The 11389-nt window shown below is 41.5% G+C and overlaps 3 protein-coding genes across 7 annotated transcripts; 1 reads left to right on the forward strand and 2 right to left on the reverse strand.

The window, feature by feature from the left end:
* Positions 1 to 221: 221 nt before the first annotated feature.
* On the reverse strand, positions 222 to 1302 carry LOC135341013 (uncharacterized). Its single transcript, XM_064537471.1, has 5 exons — positions 1102 to 1302; positions 905 to 1047; positions 681 to 821; positions 501 to 582; positions 222 to 446 (listed from the first exon to the last, which is right to left on the reverse strand). Exons 1-5 carry the CDS (start codon positions 1246 to 1248, stop codon positions 360 to 362), a joined length of 600 nt encoding a protein of 199 aa, XP_064393541.1. The 5' UTR covers positions 1249 to 1302; the 3' UTR covers positions 222 to 359.
* A 1220-nt stretch (positions 1303 to 2522) lies between these two features.
* On the forward strand, positions 2523 to 6608 carry LOC135341004 (phosphoenolpyruvate carboxykinase, cytosolic [GTP]-like). Its single transcript, XM_064537455.1, has 5 exons — positions 2523 to 2687; positions 2782 to 3018; positions 3484 to 3668; positions 4690 to 5078; positions 5385 to 6608. Exons 1-5 carry the CDS (start codon positions 2650 to 2652, stop codon positions 6471 to 6473), a joined length of 1938 nt encoding a protein of 645 aa, XP_064393525.1. The 5' UTR covers positions 2523 to 2649; the 3' UTR covers positions 6474 to 6608.
* A 553-nt stretch (positions 6609 to 7161) lies between these two features.
* On the reverse strand, positions 7162 to 11368 carry LOC135341007 (cytochrome P450 10-like). Of its 5 annotated transcripts, none has more exons than XM_064537458.1 (9): positions 11210 to 11366; positions 10711 to 10842; positions 10069 to 10219; positions 9833 to 10023; positions 9061 to 9255; positions 8800 to 8972; positions 8380 to 8625; positions 7523 to 7682; positions 7162 to 7464 (listed from the first exon to the last, which is right to left on the reverse strand). In XM_064537458.1, the coding sequence occupies exons 1-9, from the start codon at positions 11343 to 11345 to the stop codon at positions 7307 to 7309; spliced, it is 1542 nt and encodes a 513-aa protein (XP_064393528.1). In that variant the 5' UTR covers positions 11346 to 11366; the 3' UTR covers positions 7162 to 7306. The 5 variants fall into 5 exon arrangements, with proteins under 5 accessions (XP_064393528.1, XP_064393531.1, XP_064393530.1 ...); XM_064537459.1 differs by having other exon boundaries at positions 7241 to 7474; positions 11210 to 11368; XM_064537461.1 differs by lacking the exons at positions 10711 to 10842; positions 11210 to 11366 and adding an exon at positions 10531 to 10591.
* Positions 11369 to 11389: the final 21 nt, after the last annotated feature.

Here is an 11389-nt window from a genome sequence, read left to right on the forward strand (position 1 = left end):
ACGTGCGTGACTATAGCAATGCCTGATCACATGGAGTGTTCCCTCACATCTTCCAGCTCATATTAATTAAGGAGTTGTATAGATGGGAGGCCTGGGTGGTCCCCTCTGAGAGCAAACTTTAGGTTGCTTCTCACCATCTCAGTCTCCACTGACAGATTTTTCAGCCTGGATCTCACCTCTTCCTCCTATAGTATTGAGCAGCAACTAAAGTAGCCATGATCTTGAAAATATGTTGGGTGGTAAAGATCCTCGAACATGAAGTCACATTATACAGTGTACAATTATAGAGCCCCTACGGAATGAAAATATTAACAGCACAATCATTTCACATTCTATTCAAGTTCCTCGAATCACACAGTCTAGTTACAGGCCGCTGGCACATTGCTGCCTGTGTAAGCACTGCAGATCTCTTTTACCATACCATCACCCTCAGCATTGTTGTTATGCTGTAAGGAAATGAGACGCAATGTGATTACCATTTAATATTGTGTACAGCTAACCTCTCCATTGATGGTGATCCAGGGTGTGTACTTGTGAGGGGGGTTGAGTTGGTTAGTCACATTCGCAAACATCAGCTCAAGCCTGGCAAAACAATCACATACCGGTACATAATATCTATAGTAAAAGAATTACACTCCTACTCTTTTTTAAACTAAATATTCATGGATGCTATAACTTACTTGTGCCCCATGTCTCCAGATTGACAGGTGTTGATCTGGTCCCAGTCTAGCTTGGTCTCAGACGCACAACTCTCGGCTTTCTTGAGATCCTGTTTCTCCTTGTACTGGTCAATACAGTGCAAGAATGGCCAAAACTGCATCCTATGAAGGAACAATAATGAAACCTGGCAATGAATGCTCATCCTTTAGACAAATTCTGCCAATTTGAGTTAGTAATAACACACTGATCAGGGTAGTAGTTGAGGACACAGGCCATGACAGTGTTCATGACACACTCCATCTTTCCATGCTGACACTCAAATTTGCCATCGGTCATTAACCTTGCATTGCCCCAGGGGACATAATACAGGGTGAAGATGTCGGGTACCTACATCAATAGAGCATGAGTTATTAGGTTAGAGCTATAGCTGCACACACTCACCTGCTCAAAAGCATCTGTCAGTGGTCCGTTGCTCAGCATGAGGCAATCAGGACAGAGTTGCTCAGAGTAGAATCCCACCACCACCTTGTCTGCTGAGGATGCAGAGGCAAGGCACAGAGCCAAGGCTACCAAGATAAGGGAGTACATCTTTGCTGCTGCAATGTTTACTATAGATGAATGTGTGGTTTGTACAACATCATGTGACAAATGAAATTAGCCACAACTTACACCCCCTCAACTTGGCCAATTAACACAAACATGCACACTCTAATTTCAGTCTTATTGCAGATGTCCTGTACATTACGACCACTGTAGGCCGACTAGCTTTACAAACCTCTTTAATCAAACCCTTGTCCAGTCATGCTGCAAAACTTTACAATGGAAGACCATGGCAGTCACAGACATTCCGTTGAAAAAACACATGCACCAACATTTCCATTCAAGGTGATCCAGGAGAGTTGGATAAGTCATGTGGCATACTGCAGCAAAATCCTGAAGCAAAACAATTCTAGTGTGTCACAATGAACACATGCACATATCTACAGCAGTGCACGCACAATGTCCTTGCAGTACATGTATCGATTTGCAAACAATATAATAATAATTATACCTCTAGATTTGTTGCAGCATCTGGTACATTAGGATCGCTGTATCCCTTGCATAATTATATCTTCCACTGTGTTCATACTTTTTGATCCAGGGCTGGGGAACTGATGAGAGTTGGTAACATTTGCAAACCGCATCTGGACCATTGAACAGAAAAGGTTGAAACCCTTCACAGCTAGAATAATTATATAGCCAAAATGAAGGAAGACTCACTGGTGTTCTGATTTCAATCCTGACAGATGTGTTGATCTGTTCCCAGTTGTGAACTGATGGTGGTCTTATTGTCAGCTTTCTTGAGGTCTTGTGTGTGTGATGCACACGGGGCCGGAAATCTGGGGAAATGTTGCTTTGTTATGGGCAAAATTAATGGGCAACAAAGTCAATGGGCATTTTAACGAGCGCACCACTTGGGCTGTACGCTGTTATTTCAGCAAGTTTCAATGAAAGATTTCAACGAGCCTCATATCTTTGCATTGCCCCTGCAGACGTATTTCAGATTGAACATGTGACTGTCCAGTGTCGGGCGCGGGCACCTTCAACAGAGAATAGATTGTAGTAACATTGTGCATACGTACGTACGTACATGCATATAGCCATACCATAACCGGTCATAGCATGCACAGGTGATCCATTGCTGCTCAGTCTGAGACAATTAGGGCAATGTTCAGTATAGAATCTCACCATCACTTTGTTTGAGGATGCAGGGGCAAGGCACAGCTAGACAGCAGAAAACAGGAGTACATAAAAGAATCAAAAAGTGCAACACCCATTACACACCCCCTTGCGGGCATTGGTTAGCTGTAAAAAAATGACCTTTGACCCTTGCATGACCCAATTAATTAGTGATCATCGCCTTACTATATACTGTGATCGTGATCGAACTGCTGGATCAAACTACCACACCACCTTAGAACTATTTATTTATTATCCCCAGCAAGCAGGATGTTGCTCCAAGCTACTAGAAGTTTATTGAGACTCAGGTGAGCCTATAAAAGGGAGCATTTGGCAGTGAAATATTCAGAACTAAAAAACTACTTCATATAATTATCTTGATCAACACTATAAATCTTACAGAGTCTACCAACCAGCCAAGTTGAGAATGGCCACCATAGGAAGTCGATATCTTACCACAACAGGTGTGAGCATAAAGACCCTCTCGCCGGACATTCAGAGCTTTGTGGAAGTTCAGGCAAAGCTGTGCAAGCCGGACCAGATCCACGTCTGTGATGGCAGTGAAGAGGAAAGCAAGGCCATCCTGGAGCACCTTATGAAGGACGGTCGCCTCGAGAAGCTACCAAAATATAACAACTGGTAAGTGGCTATGCTCTTATTAATACAACCTTTTGACTGTAACCACAGTATTTAACTGTACAATTAACTGTGTTCTGCGTTTAACTGTAAATAGCTGTATACTGCTTTATTACTCCCTAGCGACAGCACTTTGTTGTTACCGAGGGGTTACCTTAACTTGTGTGCAGATTATGAATACTATTACCAAAACACCTCATTGAAGCATCCTTACTTTGATGTTGGTTCATCACCCCACTATAGTTTCCATGGAGTGTCCAACATTTTAGTGGTCTCATTTAAATGGTGTTAGTGTTTGAAAAGATCAAAGATTTTCTGTGGTATTCACAATGTAATTTGCATGTTTGCGTTGCCATGTCAAAAGAGTGCCCTGTTTAATGGAATGTATGTAGTCTATTAGTTGCATTTATAACTTACCCCTAGCTAGTCACGGTGGCGTTATTATGATCTCTTCCCACCCCACCCCAGCTACTACGCTCAGACCGCCCCCGCAGACACGGCTAGGGTGGAGAAGCAGACATTTGTGTGTACGAGTAAGAAGAGTGATGCTGTACCTGACACCAAGCCGGGGGTAGTCTCCACTCTGGGTAACTGGATGGACCCTCCCGAGATGGACAAGCAACTGGACGAGAAGTTTGATGGCTGCATGCAAGGTGAGCTATATAGTACTGTGGTTAGGACAGCATCATAGATATCGGTACAACCCTCCATTTTCACTTAAGTGAGTAGTGTACAGAGCCAAGAGTAGATATAGAGCCTATAGGTAGTCTCTGTTGTGTACAGAGCCAAGAGTAGATATAGAGCCTATAGGTGGTCTCTGTTGTGTACAGAGCCAAGAGTAGATATAGAGCCTATAGGTGGTCTCTGTTGTGTAGACTCTAATGGTTGATATATGTTTTCTCTAAGAAAGTTTGCATTTCAAGTAAATTGATCTCTAATAGGGTGTATTTAGTTGCTATAGTTGCAATCTAAAGTTGCATTGTCACAGAGTATTTTATTAATTGTTCACATGTGAAAATAATTGAGGTAATAATACAATAGCTGCTCGTTTCTAGGCTTCTTGGCATAATGAGAGGCAACTCATTTTCTTAGCCTGAATATTATTTTCACCACACGTTGACAGGAAACCGTTTGAGTAACGCAAACACAGCTAGATCATTTCCCTTCCCAGGATGTGCATTCCACCACCCTAACTCCACTAACTGCACTAACTGCACCTTTTAAGTACCATCACATGATGTAATTGCATGGGTACTAAAGTTTAGTTCGTAATTGATAATTTCCTGTCAAGTTGGAGGTGTGCTAGGGGCATGTTGTGTGTGTGTGTCCATGTGACAGGATATGCATACTTGACTTGGCTTGTAATAGCATCAACACTTACCTATCAAATGTCATGAATTTCCTGTACACTCATGATCTGAATGAATATGGTCAAGTTGAGAATACAATCATGCTAAAAATGTGCCCTATAACTGCTCAAGTGTACCCACATCAAAATAACTCTGTTTACTAAAATTTCCTGTGTTGGGGATTAGGCAAGACTTTGATGTGGTCTATTTGAGAATTATGTCCAGTGGCCTATAAAATGTGCTTGTTATAATAATAATTATAATAGTAGTTATTGTGACTCTTAAAAGTGTAGAGATTATTGTTGCCTCGTCTCGTTCCCCTCAGGTCGCACCATGTACGTGATCCCGTACAGTATGGGTCCCATTGGCTCCCCCCTCTCCAAGATCGGTATACAGCTCACCGACTCCGAGTACGTAGTGGCTTCGATGAACGTCATGACACGAATCGGGAAAAAGGTAATCGACACCCTCGGAAAAGACGAGTTTGTGAAGTGCGTTCACTCTGTGGGTTACCCTTTGAAGTCTGGAGAGAAGGATGTGCCATGGCCCTGCAATCCTGGCAAGCTTGCCGTGGTTCAGTATCCAGAGAGAAATGAGATCCGATCGTTTGGGAGTGGATATGGTGGAAACTCGTTGCTGGGGAAGAAGTGTTTTGCTCTGAGAATTGCCTCCACCATTGCCAAGAGAGAAGGATGGCTGGCAGAGCATATGCTGGTGAGTAGAACACACACACACTACATACTGGTGTAAATAAAGTATATTTGTGTTGAGTTCGGCCCTGGAGGTTCCGTGGTCAATTATGGCTTCCTTTATGTGGTTAACAAGTATGAAGTTTCAGGGTCAGTTTGTTACACTACAGTACAGTGTAGTACATGTGCAGGTTATTTGTATCTTGCTGCAGTTCAGAGTTGGGTTCAAGGTTTTGTGATTTCTCATTTTGCTGTGTCAGCATGCATAGCTTTTACATTTATTGCTGTTTTAATATAATTATTACCCTTATTATCACCCTCCCCTCTCCAGATCCTTGCCTTGACGAACCCTGAAGGCAAGAAGCGCTACATTGCCGGTGCTTTCCCCAGTGCCTGTGGCAAGACCAACCTCGCCATGCTCACCCCTACCATCCCCGGCTGGAAGGCGGAGTGTGTAGGAGATGACATCGCTTGGATGAGATTCGACGACGATGGGAAACTGCGTGCTATCAATCCAGAGTACGGTTTTTTCGGTGTGGCTCCTGGTACAAACAAAAAGTCAAACCCGAATGCAATGAAGACTGTATTCCATAACACTGTCTTCACGAATACTGCCAAGACTAGCGACGGTGGTGTATGGTGGGAAGGTATGGAAGCTTGTGCTAATGATGTCAAAGTCACCACATGGCAAGGCAAAGAAAACTGGCAAGACCTTTCACCAGAAGAGAGAAGAGATACACCGGCTGCTCACCCAAATTCTCGTTTCTGTGCTCCCATAAAACAGTACCCCCTTCTTGACGAAAATTGGGAGAGCCCTGATGGAGTACCAATTGACGCCATTTTCTTTGGTGGGAGACGACCCGATACTATCCCTCTCATCTATGAATCCTCCTCCTGGACACACGGAGTTTTTGTTGGTGCTCAAATGAAATCCGAAGCTACAGCTGCTGCTGCCGATATGAAATCAAAGTCTGTTCTTCACGATCCATTTGCAATGAGACCATTCTTTGGCTACAGTTTCGTACAGTATCTCGAACATTGGCTGAGTCTTCAAGATCGCCCTGGGGCCAAGCTACCCAAAATCTTCCACGTAAACTGGTTCCGAAAAGATAGCAATGGAAAATTCATCTGGCCTGGTTTTGGTGAAAATCTTCGAGTAATTGACTGGGCACTCAGAAGATGTGATGGTGAGGATATTGCTGACCCATCCCCCCTAGGCCTGATTCCAAAACCCGGCACACTCAACGTAGACGAGCTTTCTGGCGTCGACATGGAAGCACTTTTTAAGCAAAACAAGACCGAACTTGAGGAAGATGTTAAAGACACTCAAATGTACTTTGATCGAGAGTTGCCGGGTCAGTTGCCTGCTCCTCTTCAAGCTGAGCTTGATGCTCTAAAGGATAGAATCTCGAAAATGTGACTGACATAAACTCAGATCTAGTTCTATAGGGTGTGGTCATAGTTAGTCTGGACATTGTGCACTTTCTCTTGTATAACTGCACATCCATTAAATTATTTTATATTGAGTATAATTATAAAACTACTTGTTATCGTGTTGAGAGCACAACCAGTGCATGATTTGCAGGTTATCATTAATATGGAGTTAGGCCCTGATAAATTATGCTCGGAATAATTTTAGCATAATAGGTGTCTAAAGAATAATTGGGCATCAAAAAATTAATGTCCATTTTTGGTAAAGATCATTACATTAAGTTTTGCATAATGATGTTTTCATGGCAAAAAGTTTCTCTTTGATCCTTCACCTATGGTTCAATTTAGCGAGATAACACTAATTATGTCTTGAGTCAGTTGTGTTGTATTTATTTCTATGTCTTAATTTTATTATGTCACATTTTTTGGGAAAATCAGAGAATAATCGGATTTTTTATGAGAATATTCATAGGCACATTTTTCAGAATAGAATAATGGGTGAAAAAAAAGCATAATTTATCAGGGCCTATTAATGGTACAGTCATACATGGTAATTAGTAGTCAAATTAATTATAGAGCAAACTGCTTGCATGGCCCGGCCTATTGTCATCGTAATTATAGTTGATTGGGATAATTTTGTGATATGGTGTTTTCATGCATGGATATGAATTAACGAATCAGTAAAAGAATCATTATAATTATTAAAACAAAATTACTATAGGATACAGCATGTGAAAGCCACTAAAATTCTATGAATTAACGAATGAGTAATTATTATCAAATAATCAGAAAAACTTCGTAACATGGGTATTATAAAGACTGTCACAGTGATCTCTCCTTAATAGTAATGGGGATGGGTTTGGTTGGCCTGAGACCTGTTCCCTGAAACAGAGCAATGGAGTCTTGGTCAGTGGAGAGGGTGAATCTGGGGATGAGCTTGGTGAGGAGGACATATATCTCCAGCTCAGCTAAACGACGCCCTGTGAATGACTAAACGTTAGTAACAATGGCTGTATATATATGCAGGCAGCACATTACCATAGCATGCTCTCTGTCCGAACCCAAAGGGTAGAGAGATAAACGGATGAATAGAGTCCTCCTTGTTCTTCTTATTCCACCTCTCAGGAATGAACTTATCTGGCTCATCAAAGTAGTCCGTACTGCGTGACATTAATGCATTGGTGGCAAATACCATAGTCTGCAAAAGAATAAGTATAATGAGCAGTTAGTCAGTTTGATTGTTAGGGATAGGAGGCAAAATACTTAAACCTCAAATTTAAGGGGGGCACCATGAATTAAATTACAGAACATTAGTACAGCTGTTGATAAGGATTAAATCAAATATTTTGACGGGACCATAATTTGACATTTTCGGCCTTGGACCATAGTGCCATGGTACAATAGAACCTCGATTATCCGGACACCTTGATTCCAGAGGCAGGTCAGATAACCGGATAATCGAATGGATAAACAACGCCTTGATCCACCCATTTATTAATAAGGCCACTCCAACTAAAATTTAGTTTCCCGCCTCATGCAAATGAGGGAGCGAGGGCATCCAAGGGGGGGAGCCAAACGTCCCCCCTCTAAATTTGCTCATGAAATTAACCTTGATTGTATACAGATTTATCACAATTTTCTTACTGTTGCCATAATTCGCAACAAACCACAGATTGAAATTCAATTGTGATAATCAACACTATACTACTACAGTGGAACCCCTCTATAACAGACACCTTTGGGAACAATGTTTTGGCCTTTATACAGAGGTGGCCTTTGTTGAGAGGTTGTTTTGTACACAAACTGGGACCTGGGTGCCTGGCCGTTATGTAACTAACCTTTATTCAGAGGTGGTTGTTAACAGAGGTTCCACTGTATATACTGTACAATCTTACCCCAGCAGGAACTTCATATCCACTGATGACACCATCCAATTGAATCTGTCGAATGTTACTTTGTATAGCGGGATACATTCTGAGGGTCTCCTTGAGACAGTAGCGGACGAGGGGGATGTTCTGTAAGTCCACCCAGGATGGATTGACCTTGTCACCAAGAACAGTCCTGATCTCAGCACACAGTTGGTCTTGCAGTGCTGGTTGCTTGGCAAGCTCATACAGAAGGAATGTACTGCTGTTCTTGGTCTAAATAAAGGAAGAATAATGATAGAGGCAAGAGATGTGTAAAAAAGGGTGTATATTAATTTCAGACCGAAAACTTGACAGGCTGATCAAACAGATTAGCAACAGCTTAAGGACAATAACAGTTTCTATACAACATACAGTTTAATAACTAGTTACACAGTGTCATGCACCTACCGTATCTAAACCAGCAGAGAGAAAGTCACAAGCCTGAGTGAGAGCATCCTCTGGTTCTAGCTTCCCTTCAATGAGCCACTGCTCCAGAATCCCCACGGCCCTCGTCTCATCCACCACACCCCTCGCTATGTCCTCACTCAGAGCAACCACCTTCTTCTCCATTATCTGCTTCCCTAAATAATAGAAATAGAATTTACTAAACATACACATTCACCATTTAAGGCATGCATTGTAAAATAATGATCTGTACGGTTTTCTTACCCAACTCTCGCATTCGTCGTGTAGCTTGAATAAACTTCCGGTATGCTAGCGAGGGAAAGTAATCATAAATGGGTAAGGGTTTCAGCAAACTGATTTGTTTGATGAACTCTAAGCCTGCTACGATGAACTCCTGATGAATGGGGTCTGTTGTGTTATACACATCGATATTCTCTCCAAACACAAAGCAGGCAGTATCTGTAGAGGAGAAATAGCTAGAATGAAATGGACAATCGAATGGGAAGACCTCATGCTGTGGAAATAGCTGAAGACCATCACAAAATAATATAATGTATGTGACAAAGGAACTGCTGCACCTGCATGGTAATTTCACACTACGTACCGTATAGCAACTAATTTTTGTGGGGTAAATATTCTTTATATTCGTGGGCAAGCTGATCTCTACGAAAGTTTTCCCACGAAAACGTGGGCGTGGTTTACTGGAACGCATGCAAATGCAGTAGGCAATGAAGTCGAAAAAATATTACTCGAAAATCACCATTTTCGTTGAATAAATTTTTTACCCCACGAAAATTACTTGTTGTACAGGTGCCACCTGGTGTAAAAATTGCTTATCTATATGAGCACATGAGGAGATTATTCATTGTACGTACTTAAATGATATTCACTATTATTACATGTATAGATCAACCCGATATCAGCCACACATATACAGAGCACTTAGCACATAATTATTACAAACAAGGAAATGCGGTTAGATGATAGTGAATCTGCAATACTCATGTGCTCCTGCTATTATGCATGAGTTTTTTACTTTGGAAAGCCCACTTGGTGATGAGATGCATCACATCCTCAATGCGGCCATTATTCTCGGAGGACATCTTCGTCATTTGGTTCAGGAGGTCATCAGTGGCGTCACACACAGGGGGAGTGAGGTTACCAACCCTCCTGGGGATCACTTGCTTACTCGTAGCCGAACGAATTCTCTTCCAGTCCTCCTCGTGGCTGCAGGTATAACCTTAAATTTCAAAGACAAAATAGTGTACTTACGCGAACACCATGGGGGACGGCCAGTTATTCATTTTGTGAATGTTGTTGATTGTGCTTTCATAATAGTAATTGCGTGATGGGTACTTCCCTTCGGCTTTGAACATTTCTTGAACTGCATCGGGTTCATTGGCAAACACAAGCCATTGATTACCTGAGAAAATAAACAGCTATTTAGATCAGCTTAAAAAAATTAATAAAAAAAATTAAAAAATTTATATATACCGTATATCTTCTAATTTATCGGACAGCAAAAAATAATTATTTTGGAAATTGTCCGGGTATAATTGAAACAGATTTTTATACAGCATGCGAAGTGTCCGGAATAATTAGAACAAGCAAGCAGCTGCATGCGAGCTAGCTAAGTTTAATAGACCAGTGTGCGACTGAATAGTTGCACTAGCTATCTAAAACTAGCTACTTAAAGCTATCTAACTGCAGCACTCTAAGTCTTGTCTTACTTGCCGTCTGTGAATGGTGAATGTAACTCAATTTTTCAAAGTATTGTCCGGATATTTAGAACAAATGTAATAATAAAGCACTGGAGTGTCCGTTGTATTAGAACAACGAAAATTGCCCAAAAGAGTGTCCGGGGTAATTAGAAGTGTCCGATAAATTAGAAGATATACGGTACTATATACTCACCCACTGACTTTAGTTTTACAATCGAGCCATGTTTGGTATGGATTTCATGAAACACTGACTCTTTTCCGACTTTTCCGTTAATTAACTTTGCTAGCATGCCAACCACACCAATAAAAGGCCAGCCACTGTCCCCTGTGAGCAAATGGAACACATGCATGCAACTTGACTAGATCTATCTCTATAAAGTTTTATTTTAGGCCACTCCAAGTGACACTCTGGTTTCTGGTCCTGAAGTTTTTCTAATTGCATGCGGGCGGGCGGCTTTTCTCATTATGTCATTATCAATTTCACCTTATGAATCTCATTATTTTGCAAATGAATATCATTATCACACTATTTTGTACCGCATGACCATTATGCGCATGCGTAGTAGAAATAATGGGATAGAAATCCAATAATGAGATAGAAATCCAAGAATAAAATCTGATGCGGGCGGTGGACCAGAAACCAGAGTATCACTTGGAGTGGCCTTATAAAAAGTAAATCTATATAGATCTACCTGGCATATCAGAGAATGGTCTTGGAGCCTGATCATCAGAGCTAGGTATTGCTGTTGTGCTCTTTGAAGCAGTTATCAGTCGTTGGATTGTGTTAAAACGCCCAAGGACATTCGAATACTTCATCAGAAACGCCATCTTTTTCGAACAAAATTGTTACATGTAGACCATAAACAATGGTT

The sequence above is a fragment of the Halichondria panicea genome, chromosome 9 (genome assembly GCF_963675165.1).
Source record: "Halichondria panicea chromosome 9, odHalPani1.1, whole genome shotgun sequence".
NCBI classification, from domain to species: Eukaryota; Metazoa; Porifera; class Demospongiae; order Suberitida; family Halichondriidae; genus Halichondria; species Halichondria panicea.

Bases quoted from the DNA above. Each gene is read 5' to 3' on its own strand.
- LOC135341013 (XM_064537471.1), bottom strand. From the start codon at position 1,248: ATGTACTCCCTTATCTTGGTAGCCTTGGCTCTGTGCCTTGCCTCTGCA. The intron at 822-904 runs GTGTGTTATTAC...GTTCCTTCATAG, and splicing joins CTCAACTACTACCCTGATCA to GATGCAGTTTTGGCCATTCT. The intron at 583-680 runs GTAAGTTATAGC...TTGTTTTGCCAG, and splicing joins TCTGGAGACATGGGGCACAA to GCTTGAGCTGATGTTTGCGA.
- LOC135341004 (XM_064537455.1), top strand. From the start codon at position 2,650: ATGTTGCTCCAAGCTACTAGAAGTTTATTGAGACTCAG. The intron at 3,019-3,483 runs GTAAGTGGCTAT...ACCCCACCCCAG, and splicing joins CTACCAAAATATAACAACTG to CTACTACGCTCAGACCGCCC. The intron at 5,079-5,384 runs GTGAGTAGAACA...TCCCCTCTCCAG, and splicing joins GGCTGGCAGAGCATATGCTG to ATCCTTGCCTTGACGAACCC.
- LOC135341007 (XM_064537458.1), bottom strand. From the start codon at position 11,345: ATGGCGTTTCTGATGAAGTATTCGAATGTCCTTGGGCGTTTTAACACA. The intron at 9,256-9,832 runs GTAAAAAACTCA...TCTCCTCTACAG, and splicing joins CACCAAGTGGGCTTTCCAAA to ATACTGCCTGCTTTGTGTTT. The intron at 7,465-7,522 runs GTAATGTGCTGC...AGTCATTCACAG, and splicing joins CGGACAGAGAGCATGCTATG to GGCGTCGTTTAGCTGAGCTG.